The sequence below is a fragment of the Cyprinodon tularosa genome, unplaced genomic scaffold (genome assembly GCF_016077235.1).
Source record: "Cyprinodon tularosa strain WSP-4 unplaced genomic scaffold, ASM1607723v1 ctg20, whole genome shotgun sequence".
In the NCBI taxonomy this organism is placed as follows: Eukaryota; Metazoa; Chordata; class Actinopteri; order Cyprinodontiformes; family Cyprinodontidae; genus Cyprinodon; species Cyprinodon tularosa.
The window spans coordinates 139,856-163,965 of NW_024038734.1; the positions used below are offsets into that span (position 1 = coordinate 139,856).

General features: G+C 37.0%; 1 protein-coding gene across 1 annotated transcript in view; it reads right to left on the reverse strand.

The window, feature by feature from the left end:
- flt4 (fms related receptor tyrosine kinase 4) overlaps positions 1–24,110 on the reverse strand; it is an 87,005-nt gene that overhangs the window by 24,990 nt on the left and 37,905 nt on the right. Inside the window, 10 exon segments of the mRNA XM_038284568.1 lie at positions 1,241–1,349; positions 1,962–2,097; positions 4,796–4,961; positions 7,413–7,597; positions 7,777–7,894; positions 10,443–10,614; positions 10,690–10,829; positions 13,277–13,439; positions 13,527–13,660; positions 20,951–21,222. Of these exon segments, the coding sequence (XP_038140496.1) occupies positions 1,241–1,349; positions 1,962–2,097; positions 4,796–4,961; positions 7,413–7,597; positions 7,777–7,894; positions 10,443–10,614; positions 10,690–10,829; positions 13,277–13,439; positions 13,527–13,660; positions 20,951–21,222 (1,595 nt within the window).

Sequence of the window (24,110 nt, forward strand, 5' to 3'; positions counted from 1 at the left end):
GTTTCACACTGGAAAAAATCTAAATCTACATGAGTAATTTTTTCTTAAAATTAGTGATTAGTGGATTGAGGAGGCAAAAGAGACATTTTGCCAATGGAACAAGACAATTTACACTAAAAATAAGAAAACATAATTGCATTGTCTTATTTCAAGTGCATATTATCTAATTATCTTATTTTAAGAGGAAAAATACTCATTCCATTGGCAAACTATCTAATTTACCTACTCAAATTAAGGGTAAATACAGTTAATTTAAGAATGTTTTTCTTATTTCTAGATCTTTTTTCCAGTGCAGTGTTTTGCTGGGGGGATCACAGCTCAGTAAAATTATTTAACAGTTGTTTGAAAACAGAAAGGAATACAGGATAAGACATGTATGTACAATTATGTATACTACATCATCAGTTTCACTCAGTTAGGTAATAAAACATTATATAAAGCTCAAAAAATGTATCTAAACATTAAGAGGGTGAAGACATGTAAGTCGACCTGAACTAACCGGACAGGAAAGGTTTGAAATAACAGGCGAGAAGCAGTTGTTTTGCAGGACGTGCAAAAAAACAGCAGCTTAGGGGAAGGAATCTGTTTCAAAGGGCAGGTTTTAGTCATGCACTTTACAAAAATTACTTTTATGGATGAGAGGGGATCAAAAGAATATTAATGATTGAGAGAATTAAGAACTCCCAATGTTAGAGACATCCCCCAAAACAAACCAACATAGAGGCACATGGTGGTGGCAGCATCAGGCTGTGGGGACTCTGTCTTCAGTGGGTACAAGGAAACTAGTCAGACTTGATAAGAGGATGATTGAAACATCCCACAATACTGAAAACAAGACCCAATTTTTAAATCTCTATTTGAAAGACTAAATTAAATTCTTTTAAATATGATCTCTGGTGGTCATGTGGCAAAATCTGTAGATTTAAGGAGACAAGAAAACTTTTGTTTAATGGTTTAATAGAAATAAATGGTTTTAAATCATAGGTTCATATCCAATGAAAAGCTATATAAACACTATACAAAAATGAGCTTTTAAAATGACAGACTGGCTTAAGAAAACAAAGTTCTAAGTTAGAAAATATTTTAATATGTGTTCCATGCAGGTAAATAAAAAATTGTTTGTTAAAATCATCTAAACGTAACCATTTCTCACCAAGAAATTTAACTTTACTCCACAGCCCAGACTATAAAGATGTGTGCGAACTATGTGGCCAGTTGTGTGAGAACCCAGCATACTTACTGGTCACATAAAAGTAGATTGGAAACTCATCTTTGCCCACTTTGTTTTCAGCAGAGCACTTGTAGAAGACTGAAACACTGGCGTTTCGTATTTGAAGCCTGCTCACAATCTAATAGGAGAGAAAAGAAGGAGAGAGTTGGATTCACAGAGAAGTGGAGCGCAAATTCAAAAAGGAAGCAGAGTCTGCTGTCAGCTGGATTTAGACCAGGTTTGTTGCTGACTGGCCAAAAAACCCACAGATTTTAATCTGGTGTGACTGAAAGAAACAGGATGTTTGCATATGAGAGCATGAGTATGCATTATTGTGGCCATTTCCTTTAATAGAAGTGCTGTATAAATGCGCCACTAACACACGTGTCTGGATGTGTTCATAACCAATTCCTAGAGGAAGTCTGCAAAGGAAGCTTGTTCTAAATATTTCTACAGCGAGGATGGCTCTTGACAGGCAAATTATTCTGTTTTGAAGCTGAAAAATCTGGACTAATACATAAAAACAGCCAAATTTAACTACAAGTCTAAATCCATAAATATAATCCATTTTATTTTGGGATGAACTTTCTTCTTAAGTTAATCTGTCTAAATTAAAAGTAAGTTTTATTCCAGGTTTTTGAATAATCTTATCATACAAAACATATTTCCTTTCTACAAATAGCCAAACATAGCTTTACATTTCCGAATAAGCAGGTCTTTTCTCAAACAATAAAAAAAAGTTGCCATGAACCTTCTCTTGATTGTCGACCACTTCCACAGACGTCTCAACAGATTCGATTTCATTCACTGCGTTTTCTGAGTCAATTTCCTGCCAGTTCTGACAGTCTGCCATCCTGTCTCTCCCGCTCTTCCTGTCCCGTTGGACTCTGCAGGGAAACACATCCCTACATGTATCAGTCCCAAAGAATTCAGAAAAGTGGGAAAAAACAAAACATCCTAGGCTTTAAAATAAGGCAGGTTAACCTGTAAGTCAATTATCACAGGTTTCCTAGCAACCAATGGAAACAACCATTTGTACCATGGCGATCCACAGTGTGAACATCATAGCAGAGCTAATGAAACATGAAATGGGATTCCTTCAGCATTCCTGCCCAAAGGCAACTTTTATACATTAGGAGAAGGTAATAGGTTTACTTTACAGCTTTAATAATCTGCAGAAATAATACAGCAACATGATTTCTAATGACAAAGTAAATCTGGATTTGGCATACATTTATGTTGCTTTTACTGGGGAGCTGTTCCATTGTGTAGCTAATGTAAGCGCACATAGGCTATTAATCATAGTAATCTTCTTTAAAAGGAAACACAATTGGATGAAATGATAAACTACCCAGATGGTGCTGAGAACATTGTGTTACTACAACAAAAATAGATCACTGACTAAACTGGATTTATTGAATAAATTTTTATTCTTTGATTCAACCAAATATTGTGCAGCTTTATATAAAATTAGCAGCATCAAGGTTAAAAAAATCAATTTGCTCATTTTTCATCATAGATTTAGGATGGATAAAAAGTTAAACCAAGCAAATAAAACACTTTTAACCAGCATTAAAAAGGGGCTTTACAAAGCTCATTAAATTAGCTGCTACATGTTAGTGACCAGTTCTATATTTGGGGCATTGAAACAGAGCAGATATGTACCATCACCTCCCTGATTATAGGTTCAGATGGACTGCTGGTGTTTATATGGCAATCTGACCGGGAACTTTTTAGGTTTTAGTCAAGCAAAAGTCCTGCCTTTTTTCTCCATATGTGTACCACAAATCTAGCCAGGCTTCTAAGGTTACAGAAACAGCTTTTCCTTTTAATAAATTGTGACGTAGTGACTCATCAGCCTTCTTTGGGCTGTGACAGTACAGTACAGTACTGTAGCATCAAGGGGGAGTGTGAATATTAGAGTTTATTGAGAGCATTAATGTGTATTTAATTTGTTATACAAATTAGTAAAGACATTCTCAATGCAGCCTCCTTGGTATTATTTAACATACTGCTGATAAAGTGACTGATGTTCATTATTTAGATTAACTGGGAATATCTATACAGATAGTTATTCCTCTTTGCTACAAGTGCCATAAAATCCTGAACAATGAAATCTAAAATATAATGGTGATATCTAATTAAAAGATAATTTTTTTAAGGTGTTAAATCATTTATTTCCACATTTTATTATTAAAAAACAACTGATTTCCATGTTTCCCCATTGGACCTACAACCAGACATTTCCCTGAGGTCCACATTCTGACAGGGAAAGTAAGAGGTCACAATCTAACAGCGTTATCTCTACAAACTAGAATGACAAACATAGAGCCGTATTACCTCTATCTGTGAACATTTTAATTTAGTGCTGAAAGGCATGAAATGGTAAAACTGTATGCATATTCTGAAATAAATGAATAAATCTCACTGGTTTTTCTACTTGCATTTGGTTACCAGCCACCTGTGACTAATGAAATGCACCATAAAAATAATTAATCTTTCTATAACAAATGCCATAAATCACCATGAAATAAAACTCTTCCTTAGGGAGATGAATTAATTTCTAATTACAGTGCAATGATTCATATAATGATGCTTTTGATAATTGTATCCACTAGTAGTAAGCAATAATTGGTAAAATTATTGAAATACTGATTGATTGGCTGATAGATTGATTTTCTGTACCCGACAAGTTCAGCAGTTCAGCAGTAGAATGTGCTGAAACTGCGACCTTTAATGACATGGAAACAGATTACCACCTTTTAATTCATAGCTTGTGGTTGCAAATTAATTTCTGTTTTACTACTGGGTGAATCCAGTGTTGTTGCTGGTCTCAGCAACTCATCTGCATAATGTACAGCCTGAATTTCATCACACAGAACTCACAGATGGGAATAGCTTCTGTCTAAAATAAAGGTCAAACTTTACTTTATTACTTTATCCAAAACCGTAATCAGAAAGTCTCTGCATATGTTTGAGGCTCCACATAAACCACTTCTTTTAAAATCATAGTTTTAAAAGTGTTTGTTTGGAAGCCAAGGGATCCAAAACTGCCGTCTTTAAATAGGACATTTAACTCTGATACACTAGAAAAGGTCAAAGCAGCTTTAAATCAGTCACTGTCCATGAAATGTCACTTTAAATGTAGCAGGAAGAACATGAAGCGGAGAGCTTAGGCTAACATTTTCCCAAAACATGCAACTCGTTCATGTGTCTCTATCTTTGCTGCCCGCTTTATTTGGGGTTCGTGTTGCAGATGCACATAGAAAGGTCAGAGCTGTGATTACTGCAGGAATTAAGCCTAGAGGGGAAGATAGTGGAGGTGTGCTGCTATCTGAAGGACTTTCAGGTGGAAGCAGACAGAATATGGAGGCTTATAGAAATAGGAACAAAAGTAAATATGGTCTGCGTGAAAAAATCCATTCTATCCCGCTGTGCCCTTCAGTGGAGATAGAGGTAGAAAGAGAAAGCCCAGCGCAATGCTCAGTGAAAGAGTTTTATATTTAGCCTGTATAGATCCCCAAACTGCAAAGTTTATCAATCAGTCATGCATGTTTATCTATTAAGGACAAAAGTATTTCTTACAGTCGTTTTTCTGTGCTGTTGACGTTGCACGGCCCCCAGGCTCTCCACTGCCAGCTGATGTGGGGCGCAGGAAGTCCGTAGGCAGTACATTTTAGCGTCTGGCTGCTGCCTCTGTGATAAGGACTGGAAGGAGCTGCGGCTTTTTTTTCATAGATCTCTGGAGGAACTGAAGAACAAGAGAGCTGACGTATAAAATCAACAGGGAGGGTAAAACCACAAGAAAATGGCAGCGAGAAAAGAGGCTCAACGAGACTTGGACACATTTTTCAAATTTGTGGGTTTTTTTTTAAGAGAGACTTGTTTGTTTTGGGTTTGTCTGATCCTTAGAACCATTTTTCTCATTTTACTTCAACAAATAAAAACAAATATAGATATAAAGAAGGTTTAGTCTGCAGCCTGAGGCTCTGGAGCTACAATTGGCTTTTTAGACACTTGACAATAGCTCCCTTTACTTTGGCTAAAAGGATAAGGATAGCTAATCTTTGGAAAAAAAATCTCCTAATAAAAGCTGGTTAGCATTTCTTCCATTGAGTAATTGCATTGAATTTCCAAAATAATTGGCTCTAAATATAACAGAAAATATAGATTTAAGATGTAATAAAAGTTTTTTCCTTAAGTATAAAACCTAAAATTTAAAAACTGCTTTGGTAGATATGTATTTAATATATTCTATCTTTTCTCTCTTTAAAAAAGCTCATGTAATGGTGGCGACTCTAGAAGAGTTTCTGTAGCTGGACTGAATGTGAAACTTTTGGATATTAAAGTCGTGTGCAAACAGCCGTTCCAGCCGCTACATTTCCAAATTCTTCCGAGTGGTGCACAACCTTAAACGAATTAAGTGAATGTGATTGGTCGTTTATCAAGAGGGCGGGATTGTTGTGGCGGATGATTCGCAAGTAAGTTTGGTTGTGGCCGGTTTCTTCAAAGTATCTTGCTAACCAGTTAGCAACTTAGTGCTAGTAGGTTCCCAATGAAAAATAACATTGGGACCAAGTGGCACTAAATTAGTGACCTAGAAACGAAGCTGTCAAGGAACGCTATGGACAGAGGAAACATGCGAGAGGAGGAGAGTTTAGTGTCGGAGGTCGTGGATGAGTTTCCTCTGTCATACATTTTTAATTCAGAGGAGGAAAGCGGGGACGAAGATGTTGTGGAAGAGGACGCCAGGGCGGCAGAAGCTTGGTTTGGTGTAGAAGGCTTCCAGCCGTACATGTTTCAGCCCTTGCCTCGCCAGTTCTGTTAGCTCTACGACTGCCGAAGACACAGATGTCCATCCCTGTGAACACTGGGACGGAACTCAGTGGGAAAGGAAATTATTGTTATTTCTTATTTCAACCGTTTCGTATATTAGCTGCAACATATGATCAAGATGACTGTTGATATATGATTGGCTGAATTTAGGTGTACAAACTGACCTATAACTAACTGGCCTGCATGAGATAGCGAAAAAAAAACCCCACAGATTTTAAGACAGGATTTTTTTTTATATATATATACAAATTTTCAAAATTTTGGGACAATATCGTCTGATAAAGAGAACATTTTTATATATATGTTTAAGCCAGAATGATTTGACATTTAAATAGGATTTTCCTTTGACTTTAAAGGTTGCACACCTCTGGTCTTAGAAAAGACACCTTTATGTATCAAATTCTGATTTGATAAGATTTGGAGAAATATTCGATAAATATTAAATTATATTTACTAAACTAAAAAAAAAAAACAACAACTTTACAGGGCTGGCATTATATTTCCTAACCTTAGATTTCTGGAAAGTTTTTGTTCTCTTCATGCTTCTGTCAACATGGTGTCTCTTACAAACTTTAAAGACAAACTTAAACCTAAATTAACCTCCATCCCAGGAAGCAGGCAGACTTTGAGGAAGTTACTAGGGATGCACGATTTAAAACTGAATATCGGACATCGGCCACCCCACCGATATTTAACCCAATATGTGATCAGCTTCTGAGTTCCTAAAGTCTAAAAAAAAAAAAAAAAAATTCTACTTCTTCTTCTTCCTCAAAAACATCTTTTTCACAGACTTAAAAACTTCTAAAGCTGAGGGAAAAAATATTGATACATTAAAATATCACAATATCTTCATATGCTGATATATTGCCATTTAAAAACACCATATCAATCTCTTTTACTAATGAAATATTGCTATATGTCATCGTTATGCTACGAAATCCCCCGAAAATTCACAAAATTTTGCAATATTTTTATATGTTGATATATTGACGCGGTATCGATCTATTTTACTAACAAAATCTCACAAGAATTTGCAATATATCACGATAGTTTGTAACAGAACGATGAAATTTCACGAGATTTTGAAAGTAAAATAGATCGATACCGCGTTTTTAAAAATCTATTTGATATCAGCATATGAAAATATATTTTAGTATATTATTTTTCAAAGTGTCAGAAATGGATAACAAAACTGCTATTTTCAATGACTGCTTATTTTTGTCCAGCTTTAACATCGGTATCGATATCGGTTATCGGCTACATGAGTTTTAAAATATCGGCATATCGGATATCGGCCAAAATCCCAATATCGTGCATCCCTAGAAGTTACCCATCTGATCTGCGACCCAGAATACCAAACACATACCATTGACAACCAGCGTGATGTTGAGCCTCCTCTCCAGCAAAGCGGCACTGTTTTTCAGCACCACCACATACAGCCCAGAATCCTCCTGACAAACATCTTTAATCTCCAAAGCGTGGTTAGAGTGCATTCTTATCCTTTTCTTCTTAAACTCTGGCCGGTGGTTTATCAACACGCCGTCTTTATACCTGGAAAGGAGACACACACACACACATCTAAAGCAACACAAATAAAATAAAAAAAAACCTTCTGCTGCTCAGGTGCTCTGTTCTCTCAGTTAATCTCTAAATTGCTGTCATGTCAGGGCTAATTATGCCTCTGCAAATATCCCATTGCTTTTTGTAAACACCACAGTGACTTATCTTACCATTGCGTTTCAGGTGTGGGGAAGGCAGAGACGTTTGGCTGTAATCTGAATGACTTCTGTCCAGCAGTTACCTCCACCACAGGTCCGTCTCTGTAGTCCAGGTTGATAAAAGGCCTTTCTAGAATTCAAAACATTCAATTTTTTACATGGAGCTTTAACAGCTTTAAAAAAAAAAGCCCAACATTCACTGTGTTTGACCTGCTTTTTTAGAAGATTTTTTCTATACCCTTCTTGTGGTTTAACACATTAAAAACAACTTTGATCTGAGGCAAACATTTCCATCAGCTTCCAAGATTTATATAAAAAAAAATATCTGTTTACTTTCAAGAGATAAATAACATTTTTTGTGTTTTTTTTCCCCACCCTGACTGATTTCATCTTTACTAGCAAGTTTATGTGGATAAGATGCTGTTTATAGTACTTGCTTTAATAACTGGAATAATATGATGAAATGAGATGGAAGATTTAAGAATGCACTCTGGAGGAAAGCTTGGCTCCAAAGGTAACTAAAATATTATCTGTAAAATGAAATCAATAAAAATAATGCACTTCGGAAAACACAATCTGAAAATTAAAATAACAAAAATTGAAAATATTCATTAAAAAAAACAATTGGAAATATTCAATTAAATTCAATTCTACTTTATTAATCCCTGAAGGGAAATTCGGTATAAAATCTAAAAAAAACAGCAAAGTTATCCTCTAACCTTTTTTTTTTATGACGTTTTTCAAAGCTGATTATTGGATTGATTATATGTTAAAGTTCCACTTATAAAACGCATTTATTTTTCACATGTTTTTCACTTGCAAAAATAATGGAGCAAAATTTCCTCCACAGATATGCAGTAGTGTCACAGAATACAAGTTGAGACCATCCATTGGGGCGTCGGGTGTAGGAGTTTGTCCTGAAATTGAAGGGTTGACGGTTCAAGCCCTGGCTCTAGTTTTCAGTGTTGTTGTGTCCTTGCACAATGTCCAATGCACTTCACCTGCATTGTCTACTGATGTTGGTCAGATGGCCCGGTGGCGCTAGTTTACGGCAACCTCACTTATGTCAGTGAGCCCCAGGGCAGCTGTGGCTACAATGTAGCTTGCCACCATAAGTGTGTGCGAATGTTACATTCTGTTCTGCTTTCTGAAGTCATGTACTGATTGAACTCTAGTAGCGTTGCTAAAATATCTGTAGAGTTATAGTTTAAGTTAAAACTGTAGAGATAAGAGAGTTGTGCCACCGTTTATTTTTAGTTGAATTGACTACTGCAATGGTGTTTTCACAGGTCTGCCCAAAAAGTGGATCAGACAGCTGCAGCTGATCCAGAACGCTGCTGCCCGTGTCCTCACTAAGACTAAGAAAGTAGAGCACATCACCCCAGTTCTAAAGTCCTTAGACTGGCTTTCCTGTATCTCAGAGAATAGACGTTAAAATACTTCTGTTAGTCTATAAATCCCTGAATAGCTTAGCACCTAAATACATCACAGACTTGCTATCAGTGTATCAACCCTCCAGACCACTCAGGTCTTCTGGCTCCAGCCTGTTCTGCATACTTAGAACCAGAACTAAACATGGAGAAGCAGGTTGTGAGGGCGTCTAGTGGTTCGGCCCATTCAAGCTACAGGCAGATCTGTGACAGACCCCATACTTTTGGTTACATTTCACAAAACGTACAACTATTAGTAAAAATCTAACTGACTGAGAGGTTTTTTCTACATATTATAGTTCTGCTGTTAGCCATGGGAAATCTGGATTTTTTTTTATTTTTTTTTTAATCTAAAGCCTGTGTCAGTCAAATCAGTTGGCTCATACAGTATGGGACGTTTATAGACGTCAACGTGTTGTTTACACTATCAAAGACATTAAGTTCAATTGGAGGTAGTCTTAGAAATACTTATTTCTTTACATTTTTATTTATTGTATGTATTGTACTATTTATAACTGTGCATGTAACAATAAACTGTCTGTTTTATCCATCCCAAATGTATTCTTTATTATTATTATTACTTAACACTAGATTGCAGCAGAGAGCAGGAGGGGATATTTAAGATCTGTTGTCTAATTTACGGTAGTTTATCACAGCTTAATGATGTATATGCCAGTGCTAACTATTTAAGCTCCATTGCTCATTGAAACGTTGCATATCTATTGCCACTGTTCTGTCAGATGAGCATACCCCATCAGACAAGCATACCCATAGTCAATACAAATCCACAAGATGTCAGATTTGCGTTTATCCCTTCAGTTTTGTATGAAAATAGACTTTAAACTACCTCGACGGGCGTGTATCACCTTAGTTGTGTACAAAAAACAATTTAAGGTGAGATCGCCATACGCTTAGAAGAACACCAAAAACTACATAATTGAATAGTTTGTTTTTTTCATGACTAAAGGGATACACGCCCGTTGAGGTAGTGTAAAGTATATTTTTTGTACAAAACTAAAGGGATAAACTAAACTTTAGTTAATCTGGTTAGTTTATCCCTTCAGTTACTAAAGGGATAAACAGGTATTGACTATGGGTATGCTGGTCTGACGGGGTATGCTCATCTTAGAGAACACCACCACTCGAGTTGTCAGAACTCTAATTTTTACATATTACCACAGTAACTGAGGATTTGGAACCACTTAAAAAAACAATCCCGAATACATTAGTAACCTAATCTATTCTCACCATGAACTATGACTTGGGTTTGCAGAACTCTGTTTGTTTCCATTGTGGTAGCATTGCAGATGTACAGTCCAGAGTCTGTGACATTGACATGGTGGATGGTCAGCACATTTACCGCCTCCACGGCATGAGACAAAGCCTCTCGCTGCGGTTTAGTCTCCACCCAGTTGTTTGTCTGATAAGGAGAAGCATGCAGAGAGTATTATTTGGTGCCAACTGAAATATTTAGCTGCTAACATCCGTTGATTACCTGTTTACCAGGATAGGACCACTGGATGTCCACCCCGGCTTCGAACTCCACCATCACCGTGCAGTTCAGGGTGAGAGCCTCCCCCACCATCAACTCTACCGGCTCCTCAGGAAACAGCTTGGCTTCGTAAATCTTACCTCCTGTCCGGGAAAAAGAAAAAAACAGTGACAGTGAGTCCATCAAAGAGGTCACTGTGATCATCGTCAGCAACCTTTTTTCCTTCCTCCATGTAAGCCCTGAGGAAATGACTTTCCTCTTGACCAGAGAAGCCACCCTACTATAAAAGGACTGTCTGTCAGAAGTTCTTTCTATTTCCATTCAGCTGTCAAACTGCTTCTGGGAGAAATCAAAGTAGAATGTAATGAAGTCTAAATTAAAGAGAAGAGAGGAAAGCTAAGAGACTTTGGACACTGGCCAATGAACCTGATATAGAACCATCTCTTTTGGCAGTCGCTGGAAATTACACTTATGTCTGTGAAATACACTATGATTGCTTCATTGTCTGAAACACCCCATTAGTGCTGAAAGTGAAGACTCTGTTTCTCCTCTGACTGATGCAGCTATTATGTTTGGCTGGCAGCAGCGGGATAGGATTTTCATCTCCTCTGTAGAGAAAGGTGAGTGATCTTGCTTTAGGCCAGGGTCCTCGAAGTTCATCCACAATGAGAGGGAACTTCTGCAGAAAGTTCATCAAGTCAGAGTCTAAAATGTGATCATCACTTGCTTTTTTTTTTTTATTTCCGTCACATTCTAGTGCCATAATAGCTCGTGCCCCACTTAGAGAAGGGAGTAGCTTTTGAGGAAATGGCATGATTCAATAAAAGCCTTGACATTTTCTGAATTATGACATAATTGGTTGACTCATTGCCACAAGGAATTATTGTGAAACTAGACATTAAGCTTCGCACCACCTCTGATTTCCCATCTCATTTATTTTTTAACGGGAACACAGCATGATCATGTTGTTAAGCTGAATTTAACAGGAGTCATTCAAGTATTGTGAGTATATATTAACCAAGGGTTGGTTACTGGATTTATTTTTCACCACTTTATAATGTTTCAATGGTTTAAAGTCATGTTAATGAGATGCATTGCATTCTTTGTTAGTTCAACTAACTTCTGCATTGTTTATCCTATTAGCTTCATCTGGCCTGTCGCTCTGTTTAACTGTAACATAATGCTCGAGGAAGGCATCAGCCGTCAACCACTCCAACTATAGATTATAATGTTAGGCCAGTTTTCAATGTTTAGCCCTGTTCCTCTCCTAGACATAGCTATATGCTCAACTTATGGAGCTAGTTGACCTTTAGTGTTTCTAACATAGAAATTGTTCATGAATCAATGCTTCTATGTTCATTTGTATGTCTGCTAACTCCCAGTCTGCCTCTGCAGAAGGCCGCTCACACTAAGCCTGGTTTACTGGAGGTTTCTTCTTGTGAAAAGCAAGTTTTCCTCTCAGCTGTCACTGCATGCATGCTTGCTGTGACAGATTGCTGCAAAATCAACACAATGCAAGCAAAAGTCAATTTTTACTAAATGCCCATACAGGAGGAGGGAATCCTGCAAGGTTAATGACTTAATGTAATCTGCATGTGTTTTCCTTGGATGCATTTTTTTTATCCAATCTGACTGCATGACCTGAGTACCTTGAGATGATGTTTGTTGTAAATTGGCGCTATACAAATATAATAAAGATTAATTGAATACCAGACAAAATGAGCCCTATTGTGTCTCCCTTTTTGCTGCTGAGCACAGCTGATCAGCTGGTCGACATGAGACTACTAGTTAATTTCCACACAGAAATGAAGCTATTTGGAAATATTTACAAAAACTAAAAGTGATCCTGGTATAACAAAGAGAAAAAAAAAAGTTTAATTTTTACCAGCCTTAAAGCTCATAACACCCATTTTTTTATATGTGGTGGGGGAAACGTAGCAGTTGTCTCCAGTTAGAATTTGTCCTCATATAAAAATGTTCCCAATGAGGAAGAGAAAGTCGAGGGAATTGCTGTCTAAGCATACTACCTTCAGGATCTAACAAACTGGAACCCTATGGAAAAATTTAAAAGCATCAGCAAAAACATGCTGTAAATAGAAGAATTTCTTACAAAATAAATTGTATGCTAAATGGAAACAGCTACAACCACACATTTATTTGACTTTTATCAGGAAAACAGATGTGTCCTATGTTGAAGAAAAATCTATAGGATAGAATGGTTCCAAATTGTGCCCATGCATATTTAAAAGAGGCATCTCTACAGAGGTTTTTTTTTTTTATGGGGGATTTTAAAATAAAATCTCTGCTTTGATCAAGTCTGAACAGGCAGATCATAATTTTTATCTATGTTCAATGAAATTTAAAGGTTTTATGGCTCTAAAATATAATATTGCTTTTATGGATAATAATATATTGACATTAAAGTAAGCAAACATCATACAGTCTATTTAAACAAACCGATGCTGGTTCTGGTAAGGCAAACAGTCTGACACCTTAACCAGGTGGAATGGTATTTTTACTCTTTTTTTCACTCTGCTGCAACGCAAGCCTTTCACACCAGCCCGTGCCAGATTGTTGTGCATTTTTTTACCCGTGATATGGATGAAGTAGTTGTCAGAGGAGTAAAGATGGCCTTCCACTATGGCTTTGCATGATACAAAGACCATCGGCGCACTGTCGATGACATATCTGGGAATGGACCAGCCTTGCTTGTTGTTCCACTTCATCCCACTGGCGTTCATAGGCCCAGAATACTATGAATGGAAAAAAAGAGATTTAATAGCTATGATGTCCAAACACTTCAAGGGGCTGAATAGGAGTCAGAAAAAATGAGAGCAAACCCAGTAGAGAGTGACGTTGAGATCAGGAACCGTGACCAGACATGGCACTATGACATGCGTGGCGGAGCGAGGGATGAAAATGGTCTGCACTCCTTCACTGGGTCCACCTCTCATCAGGAAGGGCTGCACAGGGTCTGCATGCAGACAGAGACGTGGGGGTATTTAAAGGTAATCTTGAAACCTGCTGGAGTAATGGCAGCCATTACTGAGGTAACTTTGTGAGCAGACACGCAGATCTCCCTGACTCTGATAGTGTGGTTATCGTGATTACCAGTGGCTCAGTCGGTGTCCAACCAGTAAATAGCATTAAGAACTGCTATTATATACCAACTGTGAGACAGGCAGGCGAAGGGTTTAATCCTCCCACTACAGTTTCAGTCCAAGGTGTCAATTGTAGGAAAATAGCTCTGACATTTTGTTCTTTTCTATCATTTCACTCAGAGCAGCCGACAGGGCTTTGGAGGAAATTCCAGCTTTCATCCTGTCACCAGTTTATAACAATAAATTTGCATTCAGCTTTAATTGTCCTGCTACATCCTGCTTTTTTGTTTTGATTCTTCAGCAGTAACCTTTTATACTTTGTTTAAGTATCTAATAAAAAAAAATAAATTGCTACAAAAATAAGTAAAGGTAGGCTCACAATCAAAGTAGAATAGTGTTACCATCAAGGTTGGTACCAGTAAGGCACAAAGAACAAAAAACATTGATGGAGACAACAATTGATTGTGAGATTAACGTTGAAGGAATTTAGGAACAAAAAAAAAATAAATAAAATTTCTAATATACATCAAAATTAACACAATATAATGTAACAAGGCAACATATTAGCGCTGAAAGATCTGGGCTTATTTTATGCTAATAGTATCTCTCAGTGACCTGATTTGAGGAAATATCTTTGAATTTCTCCAGTTCTGAGATTTATGTTGGACAATTAGCACTCTGGGCCTTATGACAGCTACTAAAGTTAAAAAAGGGGCGGAAAAAGTAGGACTCAAGAGTGTCAAGAAAAAAAGATGGCAAACAAATAGACTGATGATTGGCGAATGCACCACCTAAACATTGAAATAAATAAGCGCAGTAACATCTTTAACAATAATACATTTATTATTATGGAGATAAAAAAACAAAAACAAAGTTCAGAATAAGAGAAGAATAATCCTTTAAAAAAATGGAAAATGTACAAACAATACTGTATAGAGGAATTCAAATTATTTAGATTATCAAACACCGTAGTACATCATATTCACCTAATTTCTCAATTTTTTTCGCCAAACCTACTGTAAAGAATTGACATTATATTATACTGTTTTTGTTTTCACACTGGCTTGGAATAAAACATTAAAATAAACAAACTAGGAAAAAAAATGATTTGTTTTGGACTGTAAAAAAGTGGGATATGGTGGAAAAGTACATTTCCAGGTGTTTAAGCAAATTTTACTTAGTAGGTAGATGTGATATGTTTATATCTTTAAAGAATGCTGAAGAATTTGGAGTATTTTGGATAAATTGCCCTTTTTTATTTGCTTTAAATGTTGTATTATTAAGACATTTCAATTTAAAAATCACCTAGAAAGTATACACAAATCTTGAACTGTCATTATTACCTTTTAAACAATAGTTTCGTGGTAAAAAAAAAAAATTTGATGAGAATTTGTCCTCAAATCTCTGAATATTAAATGGTACGTATAATAGTAATGCTTGTTTACAGTTCATTCTCTTTCATCAAATAATCTGGCAAAAGTTTGAAAACAAGATCAGACTAAATCTCAGACCTCCAAGCTGCTCATACATTTACCACGAGAAGGGGGGAAAAAAACATAGAAATGTGGAATAATGTGAGATTACTCAGATGTGGAGGACGGGTACTTAAGGACGAGTGAACTGCCAAGAATTAGACTCCAATCAGCACAGTTGGAGGTCTAATCAGGATGTATGTTACAAGAGGTCCTAAAATTAACCAGGAGTTTAGCAGCCCGGCTCTGCCCTGATTCTCAATAAAAGGGCTTTTTCATTGTTAAATCAGGTATCAAAGGAAGTAAAATGAATATAAGGTTGTTTTTTTAGTGGGATTTAAAGAAAGACCTTAAATCCCCATAACACAAAAAATCCCCAAGTTTTAAAATGAAAAATCATCTGACACATGGTGAGTGATTTTTACAAATATTTTTAAAAAGTATGGTTTCCTATTTGAAGCTATGGGGATATTTAGAGTATTTACTGCCCAGATTTGTACATCTAAGGATCAGAAAGCCTGAATGGAGAACATCTGTGAACATTAATTTCCAATTAATGCTTTTTTTTTGGCTCTAACGCACCAGCGAGTGGGTTGTGTGGCACAGTAGCAGAGCGGTGGCCCCATACAGAGAAGCCATTAGTCTGTGGCACAGCATTCTGAGGGCTGACTTTTTCACCTCAGGACCTTTGCTGTGTCTCATCCCTCTTCTTAACGGATTATTATGCATCAAAACATCTTAGAAGCAAATAAGCAACTCACACACTATTGGACTTTTGTACAGTTTTGTACACTAGGCTTCTGTTTTTCTTTTTGTCTTGAACATTTTTCGTTTATCCAGGGCATGCCCATTTTTTATTCCCATGGTTGTTTTTTCTTTATAGATTGTATAAGATTAGTTTATTGTTTTGCTATATAGTCTATGGATTTTGGTGTTTTATTATTGTTTTCCATGTTCAGTTTTTTGTGAACCTCTTTGTTTGCTTTGCCACTGAAACACAATTAAGTTCTATTCTACTCACTCATTAGAAGAAAATTGCTAGTGGTGCATTATATGTGGGTAATAAATTGAAGGGGGATCCTGTCTATCACTCAATGACTAATAGAGATGGACGGCTGGCTGGATACAATCCTAAAATACATTAAAATCTGTGGTAGTAACATGAAAAAGAAAAAGAAATAAAAAGATCAAGGGCTTTGAATGCTTTTTGCAAGAAATTAAATGAATGTATTCATATGAATATGCATATGTATACTTTTTCCAAAGGAATCAAACTCATTTGAACACAAAGTTTGCAAAATCAAAACTCCAACATCTTTAAACCAGAGAACAAGTTTAATGAGACGAGAAATAGTGAAAGATGTTTTATTAAGAGCAACATAAATACCTGTAGATACACCATAATAATGACTAAGATGATCCCCCTCAGACCTCACCACTTAAGGCACACAGCTGAAATCACATACAACTTTCAAAAGAAGAAGAATTAAAAACTTCACTCTGACCAAGAATGAAACCTAAATGAAATCCAAAAGGAGGTTTGTGGGTGTTTTAAAAAGAGTCTTAAAAAATCCTCAAACGGCAAATATTTCTGCAAAACTGGCAAAATAAGTCAAACTGGAGGATTAAAAAAAAGTTGACAATAGTTAAACAAATAGGTCATAATAACATAACATAATAAAAAGAAAAATATTCTATCTGACGAGAAAGTATTGAGAATTTCAGAGTTTTGTGGACATCTGCCCGTCTAATTGAATCCACATGAACAGCCTCTCATCCCATCACCTGCTGGGTTGAATTTATGGTTCCAAATACATCTGTTTGTGATCAGCACAGCCCTTAGATCTAAGCAGTGGCTTTGGCACCTAGTCGGGGGGTAAACAGGCGTTTCACATGAGTGGTCTGGACAGCGGGGCTCCCCTTCATGACGATATTCTGTCATTCCTTCTGCTGGACATTGCACATCTCTTACACGGTGCAGAGAGAGAATAAAAATAAAGAGATAAGCCCCACAGCAAGGCTTCCAGCTTTAAATCATGGCTGTCAGTTCTTCATGAGAAAACAGCACATAAAAATTAGATGTGTTGGCAGGAACAATTGGTGCAGTTATCAGTTTGATTACTCTGAAATTAATAAAATATGACGATTCACAAAGAAAAAAACCTGAATAGGGTGATTAATTACTTTTTTTATCAAAGCTTTCAATTCTATAATATCCGAAACTTTAACGCTGCCAGCTTCCAGAGTGTAACCAAAGCTAATTCAACAATTTCTAGTTTGAATAATGAAGCAGAGGCTTTGATATTGAAGTAATATTCAAACACAGGATCTCTTTCAATTAAAAAGCCCAGGTTTGCCTGTGGACCATCCAATGATAACATAAGTGAAAAGCTGCACGTTCTGCTCAGGAAAGGACAGAGATGGAAAAAAAGTTATTTCTGAAAGGAAAAGAAAATAGGTGAAATGAGATGTCCTGTCAAAACAGAACATGAAATTATTATAATTACCTTGCATTTTGCAAACACAATTACCTTTAAATGACATGAGAAAGAAACTATAAGTACCGGAAAATCAGATTCTTGTTTTGATTTTTTGCTTGATGGAGCCAGCATTGGGGTTACAGTGATTTTACAAAGGGGAAAACTTAGAGGAGGAAAGCTGTGGGATTACCCCATTGCTAAAAAATGTATACATATAAATGCAACAAATGAAATAATGTCCTGTATAAATAATTTATCTATCTCTGCGCTCTTTATTTGTTCGTCATAATGCAAAACTTCTCGCTTTCTATCAGCCTGTCTCAGATGCACCAACAGATACCAGTTGCTGTATTCTTGCAGTGAGTGACCATGGATACTTTCCTTCTGCTACCAAAAACATAACCAACACCCTATAAGAGAACAAAAGAAATGATAACATCTATACACATGGAGTAAACATCGATGAAAAAAGACTACATTGTCATGATGACTAGCTTAACTACTCATTTCATTCACCTGTCCAGTTCTGCCTGGTTTCTCATCACTGCCCATCTGATCCACATGCTCTTGCCTCTTTTTAAACTGCTTGCTCCCAGTCGTCAGTGCCAGATTATTCTTGAGCCTTTGGTGGAGAATTATTCTAGTGTTAATTATCATGTTCTTATTGCCTGATCCTGACCCGTTTCTGTCTTCGAACCTTTGAGCCTGCCTGTCCCTGTTCTGATCTGCTTGCCTGACCTGTCTTTGGATTCTGTTGGATTCCATTTGTGGACTGTACCTGGATCTGTTTCTTGGCTTTACCCTCTGGATTATCCTGCCTTCTGTCGTTTGCTCGGATCTGATCTCTCGTCAGTTCTGTGATCTTTTAGGCTTCGACGTCTCTGTGCAGAAAACCACTGTGTCTGGACCATCCCATCCCCCTTGTTCTCTGGGTACGGACAGTACTCACATGTTCAGATTATCCTTCATCAGGTTTTTGTGGTCAATAATCTGTGTTTCTTCTCTAAAGACTTTCCAGCCCTTAGACGCCCCAACTACTGCTAGTTTGATCTGTCAGTGTTTTAATAAACGCTTTTTGAAGTTATCCCACTGTCTGTCTTGCCTGAATACGGGGTTCTCCCTGTTCTGACTCCTGACATACATATGTTCAAGGATAACAAGTTTGGCTGCAAGATTCCCAGAGAAAGGGTGAATTTTTTTCTCATTATTTTCCTTTTTTCTAATGTTCCTTATTTTGATTTAACTAGTGTCAAGTAGAAGAAGAAGGAGATATCTCATTGGTAAGTTCTCATATCTCCCCTCTCTTTCTTGGTCTTTTTTCCTAAATTCACTGGCATTGAAATAGCATTTAGAAATGTGGAATTGATTTTCATCTATAGAGGATTGTTGTTTCATTGATATCTGTTATATGAGAAGTTAGTCATTGTGATGGCCAAGGCCAAAAGCCATGGTGTTTGGGTTTTGTTGAATCTTATGTTCAATTCTTCTAGATTACCAAGTAGACTGACACAATGACACTGGGAGATGTTTTGGACAGAAATTTGAGACCGTTGGGTGATAAGTTCTTTACAGGAGAGAGATTATTCTGCGAGACTGGAAGCAACCGTGAGACAACTGGATAACGGTCATAGCGGCACCCTGTCAGCAGAGGAAGGCCAACATTAAGGAAAAGAGGGGGACCTGTTTTGAATTCTCGCTAGCGACTCTGGATCACCTTCAACATTATGAGTCGTCCACAGAACCAAGCAGAGCGGGACTGGTTTACCGGGACAGACATTACCACTCTTGAGCACATAACAAACTATCCACCCCTCAAATACTGCATTCTGACATTAAATGACTTAAAGCCAGCCTTGAATTCACGCAGTCTGATAAAAACTGCAAAATAAATAAAATAAAAAACCTCAAACACAGTCAATATCTTGACCTCCCCAAGTTGAAATTATCTTATATAATAAAAAAACAATGAAATAAATCATACAGGAGTGAGAGAGCAACGGCATGCATGGTAATAAATAGATAGATAAATAGAAAAACCTCAAGAAAACCCAGAATTATCAAATAAAGACTTCAAACTGACAGCAGAAATATGGAGGACTTTTCCTGCCAAAACCAAGAGCACACATTTTCAATCTGAAAGGATTTACTCTATTTTCACAAAAAAAAAATGTAATGCTCACATTAAAAACTTCTGCTCTTTCTAAAATGTATTCTTCGTATTTCATTAGATTTTATTTTGAAAAGCAATTTTAGTATCAGTAAGTAGCAACAGGCCAACTCAGTGGAAGAAAACAAGCCCACCCTTTTTGAGGATGTTGTTCTGTTGCCTGGAAAGGTTGCTAGGCAATGATCTGACTCCAGTCTGAGAGAGCAAATAAAAATCCTCAAGCAGAGCCAACAGGTTTGTGAGCGTATCTCTGACTCAGTAAACAAAAATTTGATGGATAAGAGAAGAGATCTGATAGAAAGCAGAAGTCTCGACTGCGAGCATTAGTGCAAGTAGAGGAAATACTCTCAAATTGAATAAATAAGTATTCTTGATTTTTGGCAGGATTCCCCAAATCGTCGCTAAAAATACCAACGGACCGAAAGATGTGTCCAAATTTGAACACTAGAAGGAAAAGGGGAGTGGTGGCCTACTGGTGAGGGCATTGCGCTTGGAATCAAGATTTTCTGAGTTCAAGACCCACTACCACAGACTGCCACTCTGGGTCCCTGAGCAAAGACCCTTGATCCTACACCGCCCCCAAGCACCAAACATTGGCAGCCCACTGCTCCCCAAGGGGATGGGTTAAATGCAGAGAGTTCATTTCATTGCTCTGAACTAGTGACAGTGAAATGACAATAAAAGCTGGAGAAAAAAAGGAACTCATACAAATATGCATAAAAGGAATTAAGAGGAACTTCGTATGGAATGAACGACCAATATCCAAAGAAAACCCAAGGAAAGAGCTTCACTAACTGTAGATAAACTCTTCATTGATGGAATGCTATGGTCACCAAGAACATCTTGATTACTTCCTGTTTTACCTCAAACTAAAAGTCTCAAACATAAATACCAGCATGAATCTTAGAGCCATCACCTTCATCTTCAAGTCTTTTGTTAAAAGCTTTTAATATTGTTAGATCTCAGTCCCGGCAGCTGGACATTTAAACACTTTTTAAACCCCCTGCGTGGTTTATTTAAATGTCCTGAGTTAGTCTTGCTCACCTTTGACAAAGGCGTAGGTTCTGACAGCGGTGGTGCCATCGATGGCTCTGATGTCCTTGTAGTAGCAGCGGTAGTAGCCTGTATCCTTGGCCTGAGCATTATGCAGGACCAGCCTCTTGCAGTACTGCTGCCCTTTCTGCCCGGGACATTCACTAATAAAGACCGTCCTCTGACTGGGAGACCCGGTGGTCTTCAGCTGGCTCTGACGATCTGTGAGTTCCTGTCCAAACAGCGTTTGGTCCGGCCAGGACCAGGCCAGAGTTCGCTGTCCCCTGATGAAAACAGCAATAAAAACAACGTATAAGATTTTAAATATTCTATATTCTTTTATAATTATACAAGATAGACAAATAAGAACAAAAGATGATGTGTAGAATGTAAACTATTCATAAACAGAGAGATTCATCCATTAAAAAAAAGACACTGGAGTTATATTCTTGTAGTTATTCTCAGTTATTGTCCAAAGTGAGAGGTGCAAATCACATGGAACCTCACATCCCTGTTTACTTTGCCCTCTGTCACATAAATTTAGCCATCTTAACCTGGAGGTTATTGTCGGCCAGGCTGCATGGGATCATAATGGTTCCCTGAAAATGGATAGCTCTGCAATCATCACCTGCCCACATCAAACACAAATGGTTGTAATCTGCAGGCTGGGCCAAAACGTGATGACTGGATAAAACATGAAGATGATGGAGCGCTGAGAAAACACCCAGAGGGTAATTTTCTAGTCCCATGTGAAAAACGTTCATCTATCTAAGGCCAAGAAAACCGCACACCATGGAGAGCAAATGGTCAAATCTGAAAGCGATACCCTGTCTCAGTGGTACTGCCGTTAGAGGTTTACATGCAAACAAAAGTATTTAAGTCCTGCTTTGGGAAGGGTCCAAAAGTATCACCAGCTTTCCAAAGACAGCAGATTTTGTTCTTCACTCAAACAAAACGGTAAATGGAGTGACAGTTTGGCTGCAGATAGCAAATCTGAGATTTTGTAAGGATAAATGATTGTTATTACGAGCAAATTTACATTGAGGTATTTAAATCCATGCATCAGAACAAAAATAATCAGCTTCACACACACAAAAAAAACAACATATTCATGAAACAAAAGCTACAGGCTTGAATAACACTGACACAGCTTCTACAGTGACCACTAGAAAATCAAGCTGGGTCAATTTATGTACCAAGTATATTTACTTTTAGGTCATTATTTCTTTGTCCATTTGAAACTGCTTTCTTTAAAATATTTCCTAACGTTACCCTGCTTTATCAACTTTTGATTTGAATTTGGCTTCATTGCCTGTTTTGACCACTATAGCTCCATCAAAAACACCCCCAACCACCTCAATGATGCTACACCAGCATCACTGTCCACTGTAGAGAATTTAACATCTACAGGGCTGACCCAAGTATGAGCAACTGAACGACTGCTCAGGGTCCCCGGCAATCTAAGGGCCACCAAAGAACAATTCATTATTTTGGACTTTTTGCAGATATAAAGATTTCTATAAAATTACATTAACAAACCACACGATTTCATGATAAAATTGTGCTTTATTGCTTTAAAATGCCGTTAACTGTGTAGAAATCATTACTATTACATAAAAAAGTATTGATCTTTGGGCCAGACTGACACACAGATAAGAAAGGACTACCGTAAACTGACGGAACACTCAGGAGTGTTTTTATACAGGTTCATTTAATTATTTCTACTCATCAAAGCTACTTTATTTGTTTTTCGTTTTTCTTGCACCATTGGATATTTCCACATTGCTGTTGCAGTTGTACACAAAAAGTATAATCCCCATGACACCTTTACTGTAAATAAACTTCATACTAGTTTATTTGATCACTTTTAGGAACTCCTGATGATGCATATATAAAAAAGATAGTAAACAGTATCGCCATATATAGGAGGTGCGTAATTGATCTAATCATTAGACTGCTGATTGCAGCAATAGATTATAACGGCAGAAATAAAGAGCACCATATAAAATTTATGTTTAGGGTCCGCATGGAGGCACAGTCAGCTCTGGACAGAGAGACTGTTGACCAAGAAAGAAGGAAAGTTTTCATGTTATTATCAATAGATATTATTTTCAAGGGATGTTTTTTGTAGGATGATATTAGGAGGAGTCATGTGAGGCTTTTCAAAGCTGAGGAGAACATCTTAATTTTTAGGGACAGGATCAATACATTTATTTTCTAGAAAGGCTTTGTTCACCGAACAAATATTAGCTCAGTTTATAACTGCATTGTCTGTATAATTCTATGATAAATAATAATGGAAGAAAATCCCTACTAACCAACTATGAACCACCAAATTCTTGGTGCAATTTTTGAACTGGTTCACAGTTTTTATTTTCATTTTATCAAATAAATTAGCCTTTCAGTACTTTTTTGCAGAAAGAAAAAAATAAAAATTTAATCTCATAATTAAAAGTTCCCAATTAATTTGCATACATATATCTAATACATCTTTTAAACTAGTAAGAGCAACCCATAACTGTCTCCTTAGCTTTGCATGTTTAAATATGAGATCATAAAAACTTTTTTCATCAAAGCAGATTACTCTATAAACAAAGGCATAAACAGATATTAAGTGCTGCCTTTTTATTTTCTATTTTAGGTTGCTATAGGTCCCCCCAGTAGACAGCAGATGCTTTGTTTTCTTGAAGAATAAAGTAAAAAATATCATGGATAAATTTAAGCTAAAAGACCCCCAGAAAAGAGTCTGTTTAAGTGCCAATTAATTCAATTCAATTCAGTTTATTTCTATAGCACCAAATTCACAACACATGTCATCTCAAGTCACTTTACAGTTAGACCAGATCATACAGTCAAATTGATACAAAGTTTTCTATCTAAGGAAAACCAGTTGATTGCATCGACTCATTGACTCAAATGCAATCCCTCACACTAAGCATGCTTGTAGCGACAGTGGAGAGGAAAAACTCCCTTTTAACAGGATGAAACCTCCAGCAGAACCAGATTCAGTGTGAGCGGCCATTTGCAGAGGCCGACTGGGGCTCACTGAGGCAGACTGGGGTTAATGTTGTTTGTTAAAGTCAACTACACTATACTGCTTGTTTACAGTTAAAGTTGTGTTGTAAAGCATGACTTAATTGCATTGCTCACAAAAATACAGACAACAACAATA